The sequence below is a fragment of the Mytilus edulis genome, chromosome 4 (assembly GCF_963676685.1).
Source record: "Mytilus edulis chromosome 4, xbMytEdul2.2, whole genome shotgun sequence".
NCBI lineage: Eukaryota > Metazoa > Mollusca > Bivalvia > Mytilida > Mytilidae > Mytilus > Mytilus edulis.
Window position 1 is genome coordinate 5,161,144 of NC_092347.1, and position 25,563 is coordinate 5,186,706.

General features: G+C 30.8%; 2 protein-coding genes across 7 annotated transcripts in view; one reads left to right on the top strand and one right to left on the bottom strand.

The window, feature by feature from the left end:
- The window catches only part of LOC139518791 (thyroid hormone receptor beta-like), a 43,163-nt gene extending 30,154 nt beyond the window's left edge, over nt 1-13,009 (top strand). For all 3 annotated transcript variants that reach the window (XM_071310351.1, XM_071310352.1, XM_071310354.1), the window contains exon 4: nt 1,964-13,009. In XM_071310351.1, the coding sequence (XP_071166452.1) occupies nt 1,964-2,907 (944 nt within the window). In that variant the 3' untranslated portion in view covers nt 2,908-13,009. The remainder of the gene's footprint in view (nt 1-1,963) is intronic.
- Nucleotides 1-25,563, bottom strand: part of LOC139518784 (uncharacterized) — a 310,064-nt gene that overhangs the window by 262,680 nt on the left and 21,821 nt on the right. The gene's annotated exons all lie outside the window — the stretch shown is intronic.

The following is a 25,563-nucleotide window of genomic DNA, read 5'->3' on the forward strand; positions in this document are numbered from 1 at the left end:
ATATGAATCAAACAGGATTTTTCTGAATATCTCAAAAATTAAAATCGCATTTTAGTCTAAAATGACAAAATTGCAATAATAAACGCAGGCAATAATTTCTGAATTTACAGTACTCAACCATAGTGTCAAACATAAACATGATAAATAAATGTTTGGGTATAATTAGTAATTTCATTGCAACTTTTCAATATATTATTTTATAGTTGTTTAGTCCTGAATAATGAAAAAAAACTTCAAATATCTGAAGAGAACAAATCACTTGTTGTGATTTATAGCAAAAAAATGTTTTGTTTTTCAAAAGTAGAAGAAATAAAAGACACTATGGGACAGGATATATGTAAAACAAAATTATAAAGCTAGGTTTTGAAAACATTGACTTTAGGTACTACCCAAAGCCCTCCTCCCCTTCTCCAGAGATAAAGAGACTTGAATCTTGTTCTTGTTCCATTGGTCATGTTATACAATGTATATTTTTAATGAGCAGTAAACATGGTAAATACATATGTCAAAGGTAGTGATTGTTGTATGATGTCTATCATTGTCTATAGTTCAAGTCAGTGTTAGAAATATTCAAGTTAGCAATTGCAGGTTACCAAATAGTGATACTTAAGGTCTATTAATTTTTATACGACCCCAAAAAAATTTTGGGTTTGTATAATGGTATGATGTTGTCGTCTGCGTCGTCTGCGTCATCGTTGTCCGAAGACACTTTGGTTTCCGGATAATAACTTTTGTTTAAGTGAATAGATCTTAATAAAAATTTTTCAGAAGGTTCAATACCACAAAAGGAAGGTTGGGATTTATTTTGGGGATGATGGTCCGAAGCGTTTAGGAATTAGGGGCCCAAAAGGGGCCAAAACAAGCATTTTTCTAGTTTCAGGATAATAACTTGTTTACCAGTATTTCAATTGCTCTGAAAGTATACTGCAATGTTTAAAATCACAAGTAGAAGGTTTGGATTCATTTAAGGGGTTATGGGGCCAAAGTTTAGGAATTAAGGGCCAAAAAGGGACCAAAACAAGCATTTTTCTAGTTTCCAGACAATACCTTGTGTGTAATTGCATGGATCGCTCTGAAATTGTACCACAATGTACCATATAACAAAGGGGAGGCTGGGATTAAGTTTTGGGTTAATTGCCAAAAATATGTAGGAATTAAGGGCCAAAAAAGGGCCAAAAAGAAGCATGTTTCTAGTTTCCAAAGAATCATATATATGCATGACAATAACTTGTGTTTAAGTGTATGGATCTCTCTGAAATCTTACTACAAGGTTCAATATTACAAAGTAAAGCATGGAATTGAGTTTAAGGGTTATTGCTCCAAGGGGGGGTTTCAATAAATTGGGGGGGGGGATCTCAGTTTACCATTATTTGTAAGGGATTTTTTTTTTTTCAAAATTTTTCAAATTTCAAATATTGAAAAGTTTCAATAAGAAATATTGAATTGCACAGTATTGTGCAATAAATGTGTTAGATCTTGAACCACATTAATTTTGTGGCAAAAACCTATATTATGTCAAAAATTTGATCACAATCAAAATTCACAAGGTATCAAGCTTGAATATTGTGACCAAATTTGCCCCAACTGTTCAGGGTTCGACCACTGGGGTCGTATTAAGCTGCGCCCTGGGGACCACCTGGTTGAAAATTATAAAGCATGTTCTGTTGTCTGAGGCTTGATCTTGGCCTATTTTTTTTAGTTTTTAGGAATTGACTTATTCAAGTATTCATGATAAAGTGAGTTTGTCATTTAGATAATTCATTTATGAATGATAACAGGACAACAATTTGATTGGGAGGGAGAAGTGTGGGTTGTTCATGATTAAAAATGTCATTTCGTAAAAGAGTCACTAGTACTGCAGATACATCTGCATAAGTTGCATGACCACAGCAAGAAGAAAAAGTAAAGTGAGACAACTTTGGAACTTATCTTTTATATTTATTTGATAATTATATTTTTGTAGATGATAACGAAAGAAAAATGAGAATGGCTAAAGTGATGCATAATCGCCAAAAGAGGAAAGAAAGTGTTGAATCGCTGACAACATTAATAAAAACCGAACCAATGGACCAAGAACCTGATCAATCATGTCAGTATGCTACTAGTACCTCAGGTCATTGTACCCCCTCACCAGACGGCATGATTGACATAACAAGTACAGTGGTCACACCTGCTATAGATATAGATGCACTTGATATTGAGAAAAAGTTATGTCGTGTGTTGTCAAAGAGGGAGGCAGAACTGTGTGAGCACTTAACCAATGGATATGCTGCAACAATGGCAAATTATCACTGTGAAAATTTAACCACTGAGAGTTATACAGATTCAAACGATCTGGTCAATACATCAGAACAAGCAGTTAGAAGGTTGATACAGTTTGTTAAATTAATGGAGGATTTTAAAGAGTTGAGTCAAGAAGATCAGATAACTGCACTGAAATCCTGTGTTTTACAGTCGTTAATGTTACGCTCTGTTTACTTCTTTGACGTGGAACAAGAAGGATGGCGAACATTGACGGGACTTATACCAGCCAAAGTTTTAAAAGATATTACAGGCTATTCTGACCTGTACGAAACTCACACAAACTTTAGCCGTGAGATGAAGAAAACATGTAAAGAAGATATTACTGTGTTTGCAATAATCCAATCCATTATTGTTTTTAATCCTGAAAGTGTGGGATTAAAGAATTTACAATTGGTCTCTGATATACAAAACAGATACATTGTATTACTTAAGAGCTATCTTGAGTATAAGATCTCTTTTGAGTATGCTCAAATCTATTTTCCTGTGTTTCTACGTAAAATTCAAGAATTAAAGAAGATTGGCAGTGATCATGCTAAAATAATTCTTCAGGTTGAGACATCTAAGATAGAACCATTAATGCTGGAAATTTTGAACCTATCTTAAGCTGTTGTAGGCTGTATGTATTAAGGTTCATAGAATATTGATGACATCACTAATGCCTAATTATTGATATAAAAGTCCCAGATGTCTATGTACATGTATAAGGTTGTCTATATTGATAGTTGTCTCATTGCCAATCATACCACATCTAATTATTTTTATATGGGTGCATGTGAATAAACAAATTTCACAGAATTCTGAATGAAATTTGAACTCTTGCAATTATGTATTCAGTAAAACAAAGTTATAAACTTAGAGCCTGTTAAGAACTGAAATTTTATCACACTTCATGTCTTCATACTGCAGGTATGCACCAGAGCATTTTATCTGCAGTTAGTGTATAGCTTTGTTGCACTTTAAATAGTTCTTTTCTTTACAAATATACATCACAGTGAGATATAAAGTAAAGCCTAACTTTGATTTGAAAAAAAATCATTTTTTTAAGTCCATTTGACATGTTTAATTGAGTCTATTTTTTTAATCATTCCTTTAAATGAAGTTATTGATTGTATATTTATATGCTTGTTGTTACTGATGTTATAATCATTCCTTAGTTATTTTTCATAAGTATACTCTGTAAATACAGAAACTATTGACATGTTTTAATGCCCCCACAGAAACTAATGACATGTTTTAATCCCCCCACATACCATTATGTAATATGTTGGTAAGTAGGCAATATTTATTCCTGTCTTTGTGTCTGTCAATCTGTCCATTCCTTCACTTGTCTGTCCAACTGTCTGTCAAGTTCCAGGTTAAATTTATAGGTTTAAAAAGATTTTCAATAAAACTGTGGGCACATCAACTAGAAACGCATTCATCAATACATGTATGTAAACTTAGTGAAATGATATGCCAAGTTAGGGTTTTTACCAAGATTTCACCGTTCATTGATCAAGGTTAAATGACTGGTTTGAAGAATTTATTAATAAAGTTATGATCACATCAACAATTTTAGAAGATCCTCTACATTGACCAGTTCTTACCATGGAAACAACATTTATACATCTTTTTTCCATTTTGCTCATAATGTACTTTGACAATCAGTATGCTGTTAATGTAGTTGATAGGAGTAGACAGTGTCAAGAAGAACTAGACTTGCCATTTGCCAGTTTCTAAATACTAAAACATAACAAACGTTTTTTTTTTTTTTTTTTTGTTAAAGAATATTTTTTAATTGTTAAAGATTTAACAAGCCTTTGTTGAACTACCATATTGGTAAAATGTTTTTTCTTTTCATTAAGTGTATACTTTGTATGGAAGCTACTGGACAAAGATTAAGCAGTACTGGTATATCTAATAAAGGCAATGTTTTCAAATGCAAGTCTTTAATTCACAGACTTATATCAGCTTGTACATTTTTAACTTCTGGTTTACTTTAAAGTCACTTAAGGCCTTGTCTGCAAAGCTTGGACTGAACAGGATCTGTACTTTAAACAAATTGACTTAAAAATACTAGTTCAGGAAATTTTATTTTTTATTTAATGTTAGTTACTGATGTCAATTAACAAAAATGTAACATGCCCTTTAGGCTTTGCTTCATTGAACATTCGAAGAATTAGGAAATTGTTTAGGTGGGTGTCAGGGATAACACTTAATTTAGGTTGGACTCTTATCAGTACATCTATGTAGGTGACACACTGTTTGCACATTATGAAATGTACTTGTCATGCTAAATATAGCCTTTGTAAATATTTATATCTTAAGTACATCTGTACTGGAAATGATTAAAATTGTTACATATTTGTTTGTTCTAACCCACACAGATTGTATCTTGTTAATATTAGATTATAGGAAAAGGTACATCATGCAGATTAACTTGCTCATTCAAGTGAATCATAGGTTTTATTTTTATTGTAGTTATATATCATTTGAGTGCAGAAAAATTAAAAGCATAGAGTGGGCGGGTGGGTGATTCATGTAAAATCAATGGAGCTTGTACTTCACATTAAAGCAATATCAAATTCACTCATGTCTAAAACTGGATATATCAATTCTATTTTATTAATCTTTTTCATATTTTCATACTAAAAATCTTGATATTTGGGATTAAAGTTTTTTTAATTTTTTTTTAATTTTAAGTGCAATATACCATATATCATGGATTTTCCAATAATATCATTTAGTCATGCAAGTACAGTAATATGAGTGTTATTTTTTTTTAAACTTTCACCTTACATTACTAGGAAAGGAAAGATTCATATGTTTTGCAACTCCTTATCCTTAACCACAATATCAATTGATATGATCAAATCAGGTGTAACTTGACAAGTAACATAACTGACAGAGGCAAGATGAGAGGAGCAGATGACACCTCTCTAAAATCAGAAAAATATTGATATATAAAACAACATTAGTTTCCCTCACCCTACCTCAAATCCTTGATCCACACCTGACCTTTTACAGCAGTTTCTTCCTCCTCAATATGCTTGAGCTCAATTCCAGGATTTAATATAAGACACCAGATGTGGTTTCTAGGTCCTGATGCCATTGTTTTGGGGGGTTTGCTTGTGAGTAGCACTAACTTGTGATGTTGATTAGGTACTTGTAGTAGTTTCACTTTTTACTGCTATCAATAGATTAACACTGATACTATGGTATCATCCTTGAGAGGCATATAAACATATAAATAAACTCTGGAACTTTATCAACTTTCCTTTTAATTTATATTTTGCATTATATATGATATAGGTATAAATTTTATACAGTTATGACAGTGACAGAAGGAATTCTATCATTATATGTTATTTTTTTTATAAATTCGCCTCCATAAAATTATTTGTGAAAATTTGCTATTTTTTTCTAATGGGACATTGTAATGATAAATAAGACTATGGCTGGCCAAAAGTCCTTGTCCCATTTACTGTTCACAAGATTACTTTGGGCTGTTTTTTTTTTAACATTCTAACAAATCATGCATCATTTTATAAGCTACCAAAAGATTGAAGATTGAAAATGATAAGGATATATATATATACAATATACATACATTGTAGGAAAATATAATAGAATCAGAAACAAAGAGAAAAGCATAGTTTGACGATTACAAATAAATTTGATATTCTCTTAAAATGTTTGATTATTGTCCTATACCTGCAATTAAATATTTACACGTAGACATATAGTGTTGTACTTCCTAAACGTTGAATTGTTGTGTTTATTGACTAAAATCGATATTACTAAAACATTGACTGCAAAGATGACCCCAACTAGTACTGTGATGTAAACATTACTAACTTGATTGTATGCTAGGTTAAGTAATCTTTCGCTCCTCTTTTAATGTTTCAAAACATATAAGAAAGCAAACTAAAAAGAATGTAATAACTGGTTAACACACAGTTCTTTTTATTAGGTGTTTTTATCATCTCACTCTTTAGCTAAAATCTTTTTTTTAACATTATTTTGGAGACCAAAGTAAAAAATATTAAAGGTCAAACTTTCCCAACTTACCTGCAGCTGTTTATTAATCTATATATAAGATAAAACACAGCTGAAAAAAATCAACCAAGGCCGTCATGAAGTCTAATCATTTTCTTCAAAACAGTTATGTACTTTTAAGGTGTTTATTTTATGATGTTGCAGACAACAGTTCCTAATTATGTGTGATATACAACTCCTACTGTATCCTGAAATCTTAAAAAACACCAGACATGTCTTAGTTGTCATCAACAATAAATAATTAATGGTATATGTTATCAAGTTTATTATTTCCATGGTGATTGCTTTATATGCTTTTCACCATTTTTGTTTTTGTTTTGCCATATTATTTAAGAATTGACCATATATAACAGATTTTTAATTATGTATGTAGAATAACAACGGAGATGCTTTGTTACTTGTCTTTGAATTCTATAAACATTGTTACTATTTATAGACATTATTTATTAGACTTGTTTTATAGAGGATAATCAGCTTGTTGACAATTTTGTGCTAATCCGGTGTTTTTAAACAAATTGTATTTTAAATACAATATTGAAGTAAAAGTTTTAGTAAAATATTTACTGTAAATATCTAGATATAGATATATGTATATAGAACAGGAATTTAAGTGCGAGTAAAAGTAGATTGTTTTCCACCATGGGATCATTTTATAATGTGTATTCTTTTCTCTTATTAAGAAATTTAAAGAAAGGAAAAAGGATAATCCATTAGGGTTACTGAACAAGGAATATATTAGGGGGAGCAGAGAATATGTATTCCTCTCCTTCACCCCTCCCCAATAAAATAAAATGATGAAAATATGAAAGAAAGTATAGAGAAAATTCCAGTTCGGTTAAAAATCTTAATCATGAAATACTGCCATATTCGAAATATTGGTATAGATTATCAATTGTAAATATTTTTTAGGAATTAATTTAAATGATTCTTTTTTTCTACCTTGCAGCTTAGCTACATATTTTAAAAGATCAATAAGGTTTTTTAAAAGCCATTTATAAATTGTATGATTTTCTCATTAATGGAGTGGAAACTTTTATATCTCTTTGTTCATGATGTTATCAATTTTTATTTCAGTCTAAATGATTTTCTGTTTGAATTAGACTTTTTACCCAGTATGATTTTCTTTTATTGAGTATCCAACAAACACAAATGAACTATAGGCTCATTATTTCATTGGTTTAATTGTAGGTCAATATCCCATGTGTAAATGAATGAATACATAATGTGCCCATCTTAGTTAATCCTTTGCATCTTAACACATGAATGATGAAATTATGAATTTCTAGAAACTGTACAGATAAAGTCAACCATTAATAAGTAATCATGAGATATTTCAGAATTGCTAATTTTTGGTCTCACTTGCAAGCCTATACTATCATGACTATTATGACTTTAGGTATATGGATAGTAATATTGCTGTTCTGCCAACATTAGATGTATAAAGTTTATTAAATGCATTCAAAACCCTTATATCTCTGGCTTGTAAGCTATACCTAACCAGCATCATTGATCTACACCTATGAGAGTTAAAACAATTTATAGTGCAGTAAGGTCAACATTCTTAGATTAAATACATGTCTATGTCAAGCGATCATATGTATGATATAAACTCAGATATTCCAAGTTACAAAATTATGTGCATGTGTCTCGAGGCATGTGTAAATCTATACTTGTCAAGAAAATTATCCTATTAAAAATTGCATAAGTTGTGCATGGTGAATCAATCAATCTATTCAAAAATAAAAACAAAGGAATATAACTCAATTTTAAAAATATTTCCTAAATGTGTGTCATTGCAGTTGAATGTTATGTGTTAATTTACCTTACACAATTAAAGCAATCTGTATCCTTCAGTGCTCATAAGCATTTTAATTAATTTTTTTAAATAGTGTTAGAAAATCCATATTTTGTTAAAGTAAAATACTTTATGGTTTACCTATGTGATACATTGTCCTCTTGACCTTATATCTTGTTGCCAAAAGAAACAAATCTTTAAACTGCAATGCAAAAAGGAAATTATCAGGGGTGGATTTAGGCAGGGTCGTATGCCCTCTCTTAAATTTGCAAAGCATGAATTGTCCTCACGTTAAAAAACATTGCGATAGTTGTACCTCAAAATGTTTTTTTTTTTTAAGATTTAAGTTTGAAATTTTTAAAGATTGTTTTTTGGGATACGATTGCCTTCAAGCAATCTGTATACTTATACCGGTGTCTCAGAGCATTGCCCTCACGTCAATTGTTTTATTCTAAACATTAAGGAACATCTCAGATTCTTATGATTGTCTTGCTTTAAAAGGTAAAAACAAACAAAGGGATTGAACTTAAACAACTTTCCTATAATGTTCTTTTCATAATCTTTATGTTTGATAATTCCTTTGACTTATATGCTTGTTTTAAACAACACGGAAAATCAGAATTAAGCAGTACATGTATTTATATTTAGTATTTTTGTAAATTTAGAAACACATCAGAGGGAATTCCCAGTTTTGATAAAATGCGAGAGTTCTCTGAAGTCCGATAAATCTATTTCTGTCATTTGAGAACTGAAGTGGAGTTTTTCTTATATATTACCTTTATGAAACTGATATTTGAGATTGTACTTCCATACGTTCTTTCCAGGGTTAGTTTTGGAAACTATGTGCATGCGTATAGTTTTCTTAACTTCAAGGGGTTTTAGATTGAATGGTTGCTCTGGATTCCTATCAATTAATTAATTTATAACTCATGGGATCTTTTCTATGTATGTCTGCTATTAAAGATTGTTGTTGTTGCATAATATTCAATCATATGCATCATTTAAATTAAAATAAATGTAATCCTCATCGTAGAACACCCCTTCAGGTGAAATGGAGTCTTCCATATTATCGTTTCGAGTTGTCTCCCTTCCGGAAGTAACTTCCGTGGATTCTGAATCAAAACAACATGTCGACTATTAGCTCGTTCTGTCAATAAATGTTGGATTATATTAAAAACGATTGCATTTTAAACCGATAAATGTGTACGGAAAGGAGTCATGGTCACTGACCCAAAGGAAATTAAATATTTAAAGAGTTAGGAATGGGGTTCCTCCTAGAATTAACGTAGGAAAATAGGTGATAAGATACGAAGTAAAATACCTTCTCTCAGTCTGCGGCCCCTCAGTCTGAGTCTCAGTGACTGCTGTGGAAAGTAAACTGGGAATTGATAGTACAAAAATAAAACATAGGCCTGATTACATTGTCCATACACTTTTATCCGTGATTGGCTATTTTGTAACTATATTAAATGTGCAGTTGAATAAGTTTTGAATATTCAGCCTATTTGAAAACAATAATAAAAAATATAGGTCACCGATGAGTTAAAAAAGATAATTCACATTTAATGCCAAAAAATGTCATTTTTGCATCAAAGGGAGATAATTTGCGGCTTTTTCAATGATATAAACATTTTAAAAGTCATCTGGGGCCAAACCGAATCGTTTTTTTGGGGTTGATTTGTGTACCATATCATAAAGTAATAACTAAAAGTGTAATAAATAAAATTTGTAATAAAAAAAATAAATGTTTAATTTTTTGCTGAAATTTGTGTACCCACGAGCCACCAGAAAAAAGTATGGCCAGCATACCAGCCTTATTTTAGGTGATATAGGAGAAAATTGTTAAGTGCGACCAGCATATTGTCAATCTATTGTTTTAGTATACATTTTGTAAATCATGCTTGTATAAGTGTTCCATTTTATGTATTTTTCCATCAAATGAAAATACATGTAATAAAAAAAATCTTGTAATTGTTAATAAATATATTGCACATTTTATTTTTCAATTATGAAATGTCATAAAATATGATTAGTTGCTCAAATATATTGATTATATTGCTCACCATACACATGTATAAATGGCCTTCTTTTACTTTAGACAATGCAGTACTCTAGGGTTTTGGTTAAGGTTAAACTTTGGGATTAGTAAGGTCTTTGTTGGGTAGGTTTAGTGTTAAGGAAAGGCTGCTAAAAGAAATAGAATTAGGGGTATACTAAAGAATACAGATAGAAATAATCTCACCGCTTATTATTTAGTTAGCTTCACCAAAAGTTAAAGAAGGCTGTTTTTTAATGTAAAAATTCGTTGTTTGGTCACAATAAAGCAAATCAACAATAAGAAAACCATTTTTGTCCATAAAACATTGTTAACATCATTCGATATCATCTAAAACACTGGTATTACAGAATCCTTTATCACATAGAACATTACAGAATCCTTTATCACATAGAACATTACAGAATCCTTTATCACATAGAACATTACAGAATCCTTTATCACATAGAACATTACAGAATCCTTTCCCACATAGAACATTACACTTTCAATCATGATCATATGAGCTGCGTCTGATAACAATTGACCTTATACAAATGAATACCAATACATCTGTTGACCTGGTTGATAAAATACATGTGGACAGTGTGTAAATGTAACTGTTGTAGTAGGAAAATCTACAAAACAAAAGAAAGTTCATCTTTTATTCCTTATTTGAATGTACCCAAATTAATCAGTTTATAGATTTTAAAGCATTCATACAATGGCATATGGAAGCTTTATCAGACAGAGGTCATATGTCATATAGAGAGAAACAAAAATCACTATTGGACTATTTTTGATGGGTGTTTGAGGAATCCAGACATGTATTACCTTTCTCTCTCCTTTTCTGTGTGCATCTTTTGATTGAGAAACTGGACTAAATATATGTTGTTTCATTGTGAAAAGATACTGATTGGAATCCTATTTAAGCAGGATATATCTCTCAGTTATCTGATGAAAGCCAAAAATAATGAAATTTGAACATAATGGGAAAATATAATATTCGTGTATCAAAGTAATGGGTGGGTATTTTTTTGTCTTCTTAAATGGCTATTGCAAAATGTATATTGAAAATCATTTGCTGTATATTGAAAATCATTTGCTGTTTACTGAAAATCATTTGCAGCTGAAAATAACATATTGTCATACACATGATTGGTCTTATTCAAGATAAACGCTTGATATTCATTGAATGAAAATTAGAATAATTAGAATACACAAAATATGTATATATTCATTGGGCTTTTAATATTCTTAATGTTATGTATTTATTGGATAAGGTGTCGGTAAATTCTTTGTTCATCAATAATGCCCTGTTTTTGATTGGAGACAATTGAGTTACAAATATATTTGAAGATAACAAATATGTATTAATATGCATACTCAGTAAATGGAAAAAATTGTCTTCATTACTAATTAACTTGCGCAATATAAATGTAGATGTCAGAGAAAAATAGATGCTGTAATTAATCATTGCTTTACTAGTAGACACATACATGTAGATAAGTTTAGTAGTCAAGATTGGGAGGATTTATAGCTGAAATTGATTTAAGTGACCTATTGTATTATAAGGTATTCTAACTGTTCAATTTGTATTTCAGCTTCTAGTTTATGAAATAGACCTTTGCTAATTACCTTAGTGTTAAGTGTTCCTTGAAATTGTGTTTAATATATGTAAAGGCCTATCATTTATATGTAAAGTGGCAGCTAAAATTTGTCTTTAAGGCTACCTCATTCTTAACTGTGATTCTGGTATGTTTTTTATGTACAAAAGTGCTGAATTCACAAATTTTAACGGTAGCCTACCTTTATAAAGAAGAAAGTTTTACCTCTTTTTTTTTTATTCCATCTAAAACAACCAAATTGATTTCAGATAGACTGATTGATTTGGTGTAACATAAAGGGAAATTTAATTAAATCATGATAATAACTCCTCCAAATGTGTACATTAAGTTTATAACATAGAGTTTAGGTGGTAATCATTGATGTTCTTGTGAAATTGCCCAAAAGAGAGGCAGTGTGTATTTATTTTTTCCCCTTCAACTACTATGATCAATATTATATAAACTGTTAAGACATTGTATGTTTCTCTCCTTATAAGGAAAAGTAATAAGATCCTTGTTAAGGATCAGATGGTCAGATGAGATGAATATAATTTACCTGTGAAAATGTGCAAACATAATTTATTGCAGATTTTGTTCTGTATGCAATATTGATTTAAAAGATGGGAATAAACATTTAACAAATTTGAAATTGTAGTAAAATATTAAAGAAAATTCCACTTGAGTGAAAAAAAATTGATCAAGAGATATTCAAAGTTTCCTGTCTTGTCGATTTTCAAATTGTACTAAAGTGCACCATAAATTATGTAATAAGCATGTGGTTACATTTTTATATTAGAAATTATACTGTTAAGTCATTATTTTAGGTGGAGTTCTAACTTTTTGTGGACTTTGTAATTAAATATTACACACCAATTAAAACCTTCAACAATATACAAATTTCCAATGTAAAAAAAAAATTAAAAGTAGTTAACCATATCAATGAAATACACTTTTATATGAAACCACAAAAATTTTTAACTGGACAAGAAACGAATGACATGAAAAAAAAAATTGAATTACTAACTTTTTTTTTAAATTTTCATTAAATCATTTGTAAAAAAAGCTCAGATAAATTCAAACATTAGTTGCTGACATATCATTTCAATAATATAATGGATTTATTGTTTGTATATGTAGAATTATCTGTGAATTCATAGACATGTGCCTTTATTGTAATATCATAAATTTTGTTTGTTATTAGTAAAATGGAAATAAATATTGTTAACACAATTCTCGTTATTATTTATGACAAATGTTTTATTTTATGTCTTGATTTTGATTATTGTATTCTCAAAAGAGTAAAAGATCAACTCAACATATCTCTTGTGTCAAGTGTATGCCTCTGTTGCCTCTTAAGCAAGCAGTGGGTATATTAAGGAGGAAGTACAAAAGATACCAAAGGGACAGTCAAACTCATGGATAGAAAATTAACTGACAACGCCATGGCTAATAAAATGAAAAAAGACAAACAGACAAATAATAGTGACATGACACAACATAGAAAACTAAAGACTAAGCAATACGAACCCCACCTTAAACTTAGGGTGATTTCAGGTGCTCCAGAAGGGTAAACAGATCCTGCTCCATATGTGGCACCCGTCGTGTTGGTTATGTTATTACAAATCTGGTTAATAGTCTAATTCGGTAGGTCACCTTCGCGAAAAGGGAAGGGGATTGTAGTTAAGACATAAGGAAATTATCCGATATCATATGTGAAACGGTTATTTCCTAACGGTTAAACAACTCGTGATGGCGTCTGTAAATTTAACAAAGGGATGATTTCAACTTCACAGTTTGGAACTCGTGGTTTAATAGCTTCCTTGTGAGCAGCAACTCTCTATTAAGGAAATACAAACCCGGGAATATCGTTTTAATTGGGAGATATAAACTCCGTATGCAGGCGCTGCTGGAATGTATTAAGTGTTACCTGTGACCGTCTATCTGTCCCATTTTTAGCTCACCTGGCCTAAAAGGCCATGTGAGCTTTTCTCATCACTTGGCGTCCGTCGTCGTCGTCGTTAACAATTTTTCAAACATCTTCTCCTCTGAAACTACTGAATGGATTTGAATGAAACTTAAAATGATTGTTCCTTAGATTATCCTGCACAAAGTGTGTGCTTCGATTTTTGATCCGTCAAAAAACATGGCCGCCGTTACTTAAAAGAGGGACGAAAGATACCAAAGGGACAGTCAAACTCATAAATCTAAAACAAACTGACAACGCCATGGCTAAAAATGAAAAAGACAAACAGAAAAACAATAGTACACATGACACAACATAGAAAACTAAAGAATAAACAACACGAACCCCACCAAAAACTAGGGGTGATCTCAGGTGCTCCGGAAGGGTAAGCAGATCCTGCTCCACATGCTTAAAATAGAACATAGGGGTCAAATGCAGTTTTTGGCTTATATCTCAAAAACGGAAGCATTTAGAGCAAATCTGACTGAGGGTAAAAATGTTCATTAGGTCAAGATCTATCAGCCCAGAAATTGTCAGATGAATCAAACAAACCATTGTTGGGTTGCTGCCACTTAATTGGTAATTTTAAGGAAATTTTGCAGTTTTTGGTCATTATCTTGAATATTATTATAGATGAAAATAAACTCTAAACAGCAAAAATGATCAGCAAAGTAAGATCTACAAATAGGTTAATATGACCAAAATTGTCAATTGACCCCTTAAGGGGTAAATGTCCTTTAATGACAATTTTTCACAATTTGTTCATCATATTTGCTAACTTTAAAAAATCTTCTCCTCTGAAACTACTGAATGGATTTGGATGAAACTTAGCATGGTAGTTCCTTAGATTATCCTGCACAAAGTGTGTGCTTCTATTTTTGATCCGTCAAAAAACATGGCCGCCCTTACTTTAAATAGAACATAGGGGTCAAATGCAGTTTTTGGCTTATATCTCAAAAACGAAAGCATTTAGAGCAAATCTGACATGGGGTAAAAATGTTCATTGCTAAGTTTTAAGTGTTTGTGTTTTGGTCTCATTTTCTTTATTTATAAACAGTAAGTCATATATATTTGTAATATTGAAGAATTGTTAGCTGTACATGTTTGCCTGGCATGGTTCAATATGTTCAATAAGGCATTGTTTACCAGGTGAGCGATTCAGGCTCTTGAGAGCCTCTTGTTATATGACCGCAAACAAATTTTGCGGTTGTATATTGGTATGACGTTGTCGTTGTCGTTGTCGTCGTCGACTTCGTCCGAAGACACATTATTTTCGCACTATAACTTTAGTTTAAGTAAATAGAAATCTATGAAATTTAAACACAAGGTTTATGACCACAAAAGGAAGGTAGGGATTGACTTTGGGAGTTTTGGTCCCAACAGTTTAGGAATTAGGGGCCAAAAAAGGGCCCAAATAAGCATTTTTCTTGGTTTTTGCATCATTTTGATACATTGTAATGGGATTTCACCCTATTTGAAAAACACTTCATAACATTACGAAAACTTCCAAAGCTGTATTTAGATAATAAATATTTTCGATAATATATGTTAAACTTCATCTTAGATTACAAAAGAAAATAATATATACATGAGTTACCTTCAAACAAAATATCGATATCTAAGACTGGTTCGGACTTTTCAAAATAGAAAACAATTGGCACAAAAAAAAAGAGAAAAAAGGACCAAAATCATACAGGAAGAATTGATTGCTAAAATATATAGAATAGTGGACACAAAAATTAAAAACAAATAGAGAAAAATGTCCTTTAAATTAAAGAATGAAGCAAGATAGACCCCATAAAGGCCCTAATATATGATTTGCTAAATTTATAAATAAATCTATATTACCTTGAAGTATGACAACCTTTTTAAACCTAGGTGAAAGAGAGAGAAAAGTGTTGAATTTTAATTTAATGTCCATGTATGTATTCTTTTAAGTGTAGCTTTTTGATATAAGTTATGTAGAATCCTTGAATTATATATTTTTTCGATTTATATTTATTTATTCTTATAAATCTTAATACAGTTCAAAGTTTCCGTCAAGACATGTTTCACTGTAAGTTCAATATTTATCAATTGGTTATAACGACATGTTTTAAGTACGAGCGTACCAACAAAAAGTCTGTCATATATTGGTATATTAGAAAACAAAAGCTAGATTTATGGACCGTAATTCAATGGCTAAGACTGTATTCATTAAATGGGCTCCTAATATGGCTTGAGTGATGAGAACAAAATAAGTATGACTTATGGAAAAAAATATTAATGATGATCTAACCCTTTTTTTCTGGGCAAAACTCAACATTCAAACTTTTCGTGATTTTCAACAGAGTTATAATGTCTGTCGCTGATGACGTAAAAATTAAAATGCAACTTAAACTCTCTGGTGTTTATGATTATATTGGAAGTTATCTTGTCGAATAGATTACGAATGTATGAGGGAAACAATGCAAAATGTCTACGAACTTTATCTCAAGAACATGGAAATATGATGCATAAAAGTCAAATTAAAAAAATAAATAAATATGCTTTATATAGTTATGAAAGGTTACCAGGATTATTATTTAATACGGCAGACTCATCAGTGACGCTCAGATCAAAATATCTATAAAGCCAAACAAGTACTAAATTGAAGAGTATTGAGGACCCGAAATTCCATAAAAATTGTGCCAAATACGGCTAAGGTTATCGATGCTAATCATCTATCTAGGATACGAAATTCTTGAGTATTCCGAAAAATACCCTCGGAGACGAAACGTCCACCACACTACACTGTTTACGTGAATGGCTAAGGTTTACTATGTAGCAGGCACAATTCTGCCCAAGATTCGGGGATGCGGACCACAGCTAATTATAGTTTGTAAACTGATGTGTGCGGAAAACGACTGATGCCAAAAGTGATGCGCTATAATATATCTAAGTAAATGAAAACCAAAAACTGAAAACAATATATAATTTAATCAACAAAATACCACTTTTATTATCATATGCCAAAAGTAATTAGAAATGGAGCATTCAATGACTTCAAATTAACTCGTACTATAGAGGCATGTAGCAAATGCACTATCGTACTATGGAGGCATGTAGCAAATGCACTATCGTACTATGGAGGCATGTAGCAAATGCACTATCGTACTATGGAGGCATGTAGCAAATGCACTAACCTATTCGATCCTTGGTTGGAAAGCCTGGCTTTCCTTAGTTGGACTGGATGTCAGTCCTCAGAGAATTCAAAATATGAATCTAAAAGTAGTTATATAAAATATGTAAATTTCTCACCGAAGGAAACCAAAGAATTTGCAACGATGCAAATATAAAACTTTACAATACAAATAAATATCTTAAACCAATGAATTAAAATAGCAAAAGCTATGTAGTTTAACAAATATATCCTTAATAAGCTTCATGTAAATTAATTAACAATGAAATACATCAAATGTGAAATTTAGAGTTTTACCAAAGGGAGCTAAAAATTAACTAATAACTGTGTCTGCTACAACTATAAAACAAGTGTATGTTGACTTTATTGTTAAAAACAGTACTTTATCTTATGAACGTCTTCAAATATGTACTGCTTTGTACTATTATCTTCTGCATCTATTCGCCGATATGCTTTCGTATGCCGTTACCTTAAGTACAAGACCTCGTGTTTGAACTTTGGATATCGCCCAATATCGAAATAGTTTATTCTTAAAGATCAAATTAACTACAACAAATATAAATGGAGAGTTGTCTCATTGGCATGCATGTCAAATCTTCTTATAACTTTTGAAAATATGCAGTGAATTTTAGATTAGTTCTGTTGATGATGGATGGTTAGCTTCAAGAGGGATCTTTTATTCTATATTCAAGACGGCGACGAACAAATATCGATCACAACATATATCAAAATATCATTGTTAATTTTCAATAAAAATCACAAGGAAAGAATAACTAGACTATAGTAATATGTTTATGGCATGAGCAGGTGTGTACATGTATTGAAAAAATATTTATTAACCATTTTTTATTTAACTCCTTCAGATGTATTTGATAAGTCTAAAAATATGCAATCACTATTTATGTTCTGATATTGTATAATCGTCATTTTCTCATGTCATATTGAGAGACAAAAAACACTACTGGATTATTTATAAGTGGTGTTTGTGGAATTCTTACCGGTGTATTACCTAGCTCCCTCTCTCTTTTCTTTATACATCTTTTTATTGAAAGCCTGTTGTCAAAACTTATCGTGTTTCATTGTGAGATGAGTTGGATTGGAATCCTTTTGAAGCAGGATATTTTTCACAGTTTCCTGATGAAAGCCAAACATAATGAAATTTAGACATAAGGGAAAAATATACTATTCGTTTACTGAAAATCATTTGCAACTAAACATAACATAATGTCATACACATGATTGGTCTTATTCAAGATGAACGCATGATATTCATTGAATGAAAATAATAATTAGAATACATGATATATGTATATATATTGTTTGGGCTTTTGATATTCAAAATGTTATGATTTTATTGGATAAGGTGTCGGTAAATTCTTTGTTCATCAATAATGCTTACTGATTTCCTTGTTTTTGATTGGAGATAATACTGCTACTAATAAATTTGAAGATATCAAATATTTATTAATAGTTATCCAAGGTACCAGGCTTATAATTTGTTACGCCAGACGCGCGATTCGTCTTAATAAGATTCATTAGTGACGCTCAGATAAAAAAAAAGTTAAAACAAGTATTAATAACATTAACGGTACCAATTTTTCTGCACCAGATGCGCATTTCGACAATACATGTCTCTTCAGTGATGCTCGTGGCCAAAATATGTAAAATCCAAAGCTTATATAAAAGATGAAGAGCTATAATCCAAAAGTTCCAAAAAGTATAGCCAAATCCGTGAAAGGAATCAGAGCTTTGCACGAGGGAGATACAGAGCATTGAGGACTTTTAAAAATATGTATACTCAGTAAATGGGATTCATTGTCTTCATGACTAAATTACCCAATATGAATGTAGATGTCAGAGAAAAAATAGATGCTGTACTTAATTATTGCTTTACTAGTAGACACATACATAAAGATATTTTTAGTAGTCAAAAATGGGAGGATTTTATTCTGAAATTGATTTTAGTTACCTATATTGTTTGATATGAGATCACCCCCAGTTTGTGGTGGGGTTCATGTTGCTTAGTCTTTAGTTTTCTTGTGTTGTGTCTTCTATACTAGTATTTGTCTGTTTGACTTATTATCTTTAGCCATGGCGTTGTCAGTTTATTTTCAATCTATGAGTTAGACTGTTCCTCTGGTATCTTTCGTCCCTCTTTTATCTGTTCAATTTATAATTCAGCTTCTAGTTAATGAAACAGACCTTTGCTTAATACCATAGATTGAATGTTCTTAGACATTTTTTTTAATGTATGTAAGGTCTATGATACGCTTTAATACAATTTGACAAACGAGTTAAACTGGTTTAGCGCTATAAAACCAGGTTTAATGCACCATTTTCTACATTTGAAAATGCCTGTACCAAGTCAGGAATATGACAATTGTTGTCCATTCGTTTTTGATGTGTTTTGTCGTTTGATTTTGCCATGATTATGGACTTTTCTATTTGATTTTCCTCTGAGTTCAGTATTTTTGTGATTTTACCTTTTCATTTATATGTAAAGTGGCAGCTAAAATTTGTCTATAAAAATACCTCACTCTTAACTGTTATTTTGGTATGTTTTACGGTAGCCTAACTTTAAATAGCAAAAAGTTTGACATATTTTTTATTCCATCTAAAACATTGAATTGATTTCAGATAGACTGATTCATTTGGTGTATAATAAAAGGAAATTGAATTACGTCATGATATTAAAGGGGCACTAGCTACGATATATATAAAAAAATAAAGTATGATTTTTTTTTAGATCAATCATTAATCAAATTGGAATAATGAAATAATACTTTGCTTTTAGCAATCAATTTCCTTTAATTTTGTTGAAATAAGCGATTAAACATAATTTTTGACTGATTCACTTGCAAGTGAAAACGTCATCATCATTCTAACCGGTATTCATGTGAACTTCAAGTTAACCCCTAGCTAGAGATTGACAACGCATGCATTGTACGTGTACTGGTTATTTAAAGAAAAAGAATGTCAACAATGAAAGTGAAACTACGGTAAATCATTTGATTACTAATTCGATGCACATAAAATCATTCTTATATGGTTAAAAACAATGAGAAACATCTATTTTTAATCTATAAAATAAAATCAAACAGACCTATAAAAATGCAATTGCACGTGTTGGTTTAATCTATTCGTATCTTTATTTTTGTTTACATCGCTTATATGGTCATCTGAGGTCAAATCGATAGTTAATTAGATAGCGTCTGGACTGAAATACACACGAAACGAACCTATATATAATCTACCCCATGCTCTGTAAACTGTTTATTTTATACTTTTGATAGTTTGGATAAATGTTTTACATTGTTATAAACCAAATATGAGAATTTAAGTCAAATCGGTTACAATGAATTTGACAGCTAGTGCCCCTTTAACTCTTCAAAATGTGTACATAAAGTTTATAACATATAGTTTATGTGGAAATCGTTGATGGTCTTGTGAAATTGCCCAAGAGAGAGGCAGGTTGTATTTATTTTTTCCCTTCATCTACTATGACCAATAATTGTTTTCTTCTCCATATAACGTATGTGATTGTATTAGGCAACTGTTGACACATTTTATGTTCCTCTCCTTATAAGGAAAAGTAATAAGATCCTTGTTAAGAATCACATGGTCAGATCAGATAAATATAATTTACATGTTAAAATGTGCAACTGTTTCTGGCTGATTTTGTTCTGTATGCAATATTGATTTAAAAGTTGGGAATACACATTTTTAATATATCTGAAATTTGTAGTGAAATTTTTGACAAGATTGAGCTTGAGTTGGTTTAAAAAAATAAATTATAAAGAGATTTTTAAAGTTTCCTGTTTCTCGTTTGTCAAATTGTACTTATTTAAAAGCACATCATGAATTATGTAATAAGCATGTGGTTATATTTTTACATTAGAAATTATTCTGTGAAGTCATTACTACAAGTGGAATTCTATTTTTTGTGGACTTTGTAATTAAATGGTGACGCACCGATAACAAAATACAAATTTCCAATGTAAAATAAAACCAAACATTGTCACCCGTATCAATGGAATACAATGTATTAATGAAACCACAAAAATTGAAACTGGACAAGAAATGAATGACAATCATAAAAAAAATTGTAAATTACTAACTTATATAAAACAAATCATTAAATCATTTGTAAAAAATGCTCAGATAAGGCCACAACGATTTAATTTCTTGATCTACGGATTTTTGGACTCCAAAATTTGGGGCGAGCAAGCGATTTGAAAATTTTAATGAAAAAATATTTAATTTGCAAATTTTTGAGGCTTGAAAAGTAAAGGCGAGCGATTATAATTTTTTTTGTAAACATAAAATAATAGGTTTTGGCAATATTAAAACTTGATTTATCACTTGTACTTTGACATTTCTTTAATTTCTGAAGTATTTTTTCCCTGTTCACCAAGAAATAATTAAATCTGGTCTATGTATGTGTGACTGACAATGAGACAATTCTCCATCCAAGTCATAATCATTTTGGGGGCAACCCCTTAATGTTATAAATATCCCTTTTACATGTTTTATGAGGGATCAATATAAGTTAGTTATAATATATTTGTTTGTACAGAAGGGCTCATATTTTCTCATAGAACTATATATCTATCTGGTATTAAATGGTCAAAACATGTCCAAAAATTTAGTTATATTCCTGGACTCTAACCATGTTAACACATTTACTTTAACAGTTTAATATTATTCAAAATAAGTGGACCCCTCTTTTAGAAAAATTTGTTTAAAATATGATGTGACTCTCCTCATTTTGAGTACAAAATTCTAAGTGTTCAAAGGTTTGGTATAGAAGAACTATACAAATCCTTGGTATTTCTATTTTCTTTTCTACATCAGCAAAATGACCCCTTGTCTGAGAAAGGGTTGTTCTCAACCTGATAATAACAAACACAGGTCAAAGTGCAACCTTTTACACAGGGCTTTGATACAGACTAAAACAGCAAGCTATATTAGGACCCCAAAATTATTAGCGTACACAATTCGAACAGGAAAACCAACGATCTAATTTATATATCCAAACGGGAAAATACCAATGAACAACATCAACAAACGATAACTGCTGAACGACATTCACCTGAATCAATCAGGACAGGTGCATAACCATGCAGCGGCTATGGATAGTTTTGTTTCGCCAGCATAACAATATAATTGCAGTTGAAGGCAAATCCTATCCTATCCTATTCTAACAACGAACAATTTTTGATAGGGAATATAAGTAAGGGGGAAAGAAACCAATTTTTTGTTCTTCACGGAAATACCCGCTGTTATAACTTTTTATCGGAGCACTCCAGGTTTCATGCTGAAACAAATATTCTCACAGATATTTACACAGTGTGGTGGGGTGCTTTTATGTTTAAAATCGTTATATACAGGTTAGACTGTGATTTAAAAACAAATGTTGATATCTTCTTATAATATTTACAAAAAAACGGTGCGGGAAATGGACATGATTACAATTCCGGATGCAGGAAGCGGGAATATAAAAACAATAAAAAAAATCTGTTTTGAAAAAAAAATAGGTGCGGGCGGGTCCGTCGAACAAGGGATCAAATTGGTGTGGCCTAAAAACAAACATTAGTTGCTGACATATCATTTCAATAATATAATGGATTTATTGTTCGTATTTGTAGAATTATCTGTGAATTCATAGACATGTGCCTTTATTGTAAAATCATATTTTTTGTTTGTTATTAGTAAAATGGAAATAAATATTGTTAACACAATTCTCGTTATTATTTATGGCCAATGTTTCATTTTATGTCTTGATTCGGATTATTGTATTCTCAAAGAGTTATACACCAACATAACCAATCTCTTGCCTCACTGCTTGATATTCAGGAAGTAATCAATAAATTATTCTATTTTAGTAGGTTTCAGAATGACTTCCTTCATAAAGATAAGTACAAACAATTGTTCTGTTGTTTTGTTTTTAAAATCTGACTTGTTTTAAGTTAATTATGAAATATGTATCCCTCTGTTTTCTCTTATGCAAGCAGTGGGGATATTAAGTGTTACCTTTGACCAATTTCGAGTCAGCACTCTTAAGCTACCCTCATGCAAATTTTATCAAACACATACACAAAACTAAGATTAGAAGACAGAGTTCGAACTGGGGTAGTGAGGCATTTACCATTCTAAATTAATGCCCCTGTTCAACTCGAAAATTTGCTCAGATGGAGCAGGGGCATTTGTTCTTATTTTCTTTAAATTCTTATTTCAGTTTTTAAGGGTTAAACAGTTGTTGTTTTCATAAAAGCTGTAGAATTTATATTTAGAAAAAGAAATTACAGAACAATAAGTTGTCACATAATTTAGAATTGTTTAGTGAAAGAACGTCATCTATATAGCGGAATAAAGAAATCCTAAAGGGGTCATGTTGACTTATTTGTAAATCTTACTTTGCTGAACATAATTGCTGTTTACAGCGGGTTGTCGGATTCAAATTTCCTTAAAATTACCAATTCAGGGGCAGCAACCCAACAACCAGTTGTCGGATTCATCTGAATATTTGAGGGCAGATAGATCTTGACCTGATAAACAATTTTACCCCTGTCAGATTTGCTCTAAATGCTTTGGTTTTTGAGTTATAAGCCAAAAACTGCATTTTACCCCTCTGTTCTATTTTTAGCCATGGCGGCCATCTTGGTTGGTTGGCCGGGTCACGCCACACATTTTTTTAAACTAGATACCCCAATGTTGATTGTGGCCAAGTTTAGTTTAATTTGGCCCAGTAGTTTCAGAGGATTTTTTGTAAAAGTTAACGACGGACGACGACGACGACGGACGACGGACGATGGACGCCAAGTGATGGGAAAAGCTCACTTGGCCCTTTTTAGGTGAGATAAAAATATTGATATTAAGTGTATCGTTTAAAAAACTCTAAAACACGATTTAGTGAAAATCATATGTTCCCAAGCTAACACATAATATGTTCATGATATTATTGACTGGTTATTTATATGTTTTTCAAAAATATTTACCAAAAAATATTTTAAAGACATTTTTTTACATCAGAAATTATGCATTAATGATATTTTAACAATAATATTTCGTCCCAATGTTTGATTGCTAATATAAACAGATTTTTTGTAAATATTTTTTTATAATGAATAATAAATATTCTTTGCTGATGTTTTTAAAACGTTAAATAGACAGTTTTATAAATGAGAAGAATTGTATGTAAAGGAGATATTTCTTTGCAATATTCAATCAATATCTGATGGACATTTTTATATAACATTTAATATATATATTTTTTAGATGTGTAAAAGAAATATTTATAAAACAGTTTTGATTTACATCTATGTAAAGCATAGGTTTGATGTATAATAAAATGTCTTTTTGATGTAACATCAATATACTTTTCTTGTCCTAATCAAAAATATAAAAATGGTAATATCTAATGTATATTTCAATAACATCATAACAATACATTTTTTCGATTTTATTTAGAAAATATTTGTTAAAGACTGTTTCATAATAGTTTTAAGATAGTATGTTTAATAGATATTTGTAAGATGTATGCTAGAAATGTTCTCCAAATGTTTGTCAGTGATATTTGAGTGAAGCACATGTTTGGTATGAAAAAAGAAATATTTTATAAACATTTTTACATAATATTTTTAATTGATATTTGTAAGATGTACGACACATGTTTTTCTTATGTTTGTTAGTGATATTTGTGTGAAGTCCATGATGTTTGATATGAAAAAGAAAATATTGTTTATATAATTTTTCAGATTAACATGAATGTCTCCTCATTTTTGATAGAAAAGTCTTAACAATTCTAATCTAACTTAAATAAAATTCAAATCACGTCAAAAGAAAAATTATCTAGCGAATAAAGATTGTGTTCTAAGAGCATTGAGGACCCAGTAAAAACTCAAAATGATAAAGTCATACCAAATAGGACTACGATAATCTGTGCCTAGAACTAGAAAATTCTTTGTATTTTGCCTAATTCAAAGTTTTTTAAACAGTAACAGTCTCCGGGACAAGTTTGCAATTCCGCTGAGTGCAAAAGTTGTCACCTTAATTTTTGGAGTTAAGTCAAAACAAAGTTGATAACTTGGTTGGTATTGGTTCCCTGATATTTGTCCTAAAAATTTTTGGATCTAGCACCACTGTTGAAAAAGTTATGCCCCTTTTTTCAACAATTTCCTCAGAGGAAAAGTACTTTTCCTCAAGGGAAATCAAATTTCCCTGAAGGAAAAAGATTTTTCCTCAAGGGAAATTGTTTTTTCCTCAAGGGAAAAAGATTTCCCTTAGGGAATTTGCTGCATAATTATTTCCTTTGAGGAAATTCTATTTCCTTTGAGGAAATTCTATTTCCTTAGAGGAAATTCTTTTTCCTTTGAGGAAATTTGCAGCTTCAAATTTTCCTTGGAGAAAATACTTTTTCCTGTGAGGAAATTTGTAGCTTCAAATTTTCCTTGGAGGAAATACTTTTTCCTGTGAGGAAATTTTTGACGAACACTTTTCCTTGGAGGAAAATTCAAGACAACAAATTTCCTCTAAGGAAATCATTGATCTTCAAATTTCCTCTAGGGAAATTTCTGAACATCAAATTTCCCTTAAGGAAATGTTTTTCCTCTATGGAAATTTCATAACAGTACAAACAGTATTAATATATTTTCTCCTAGA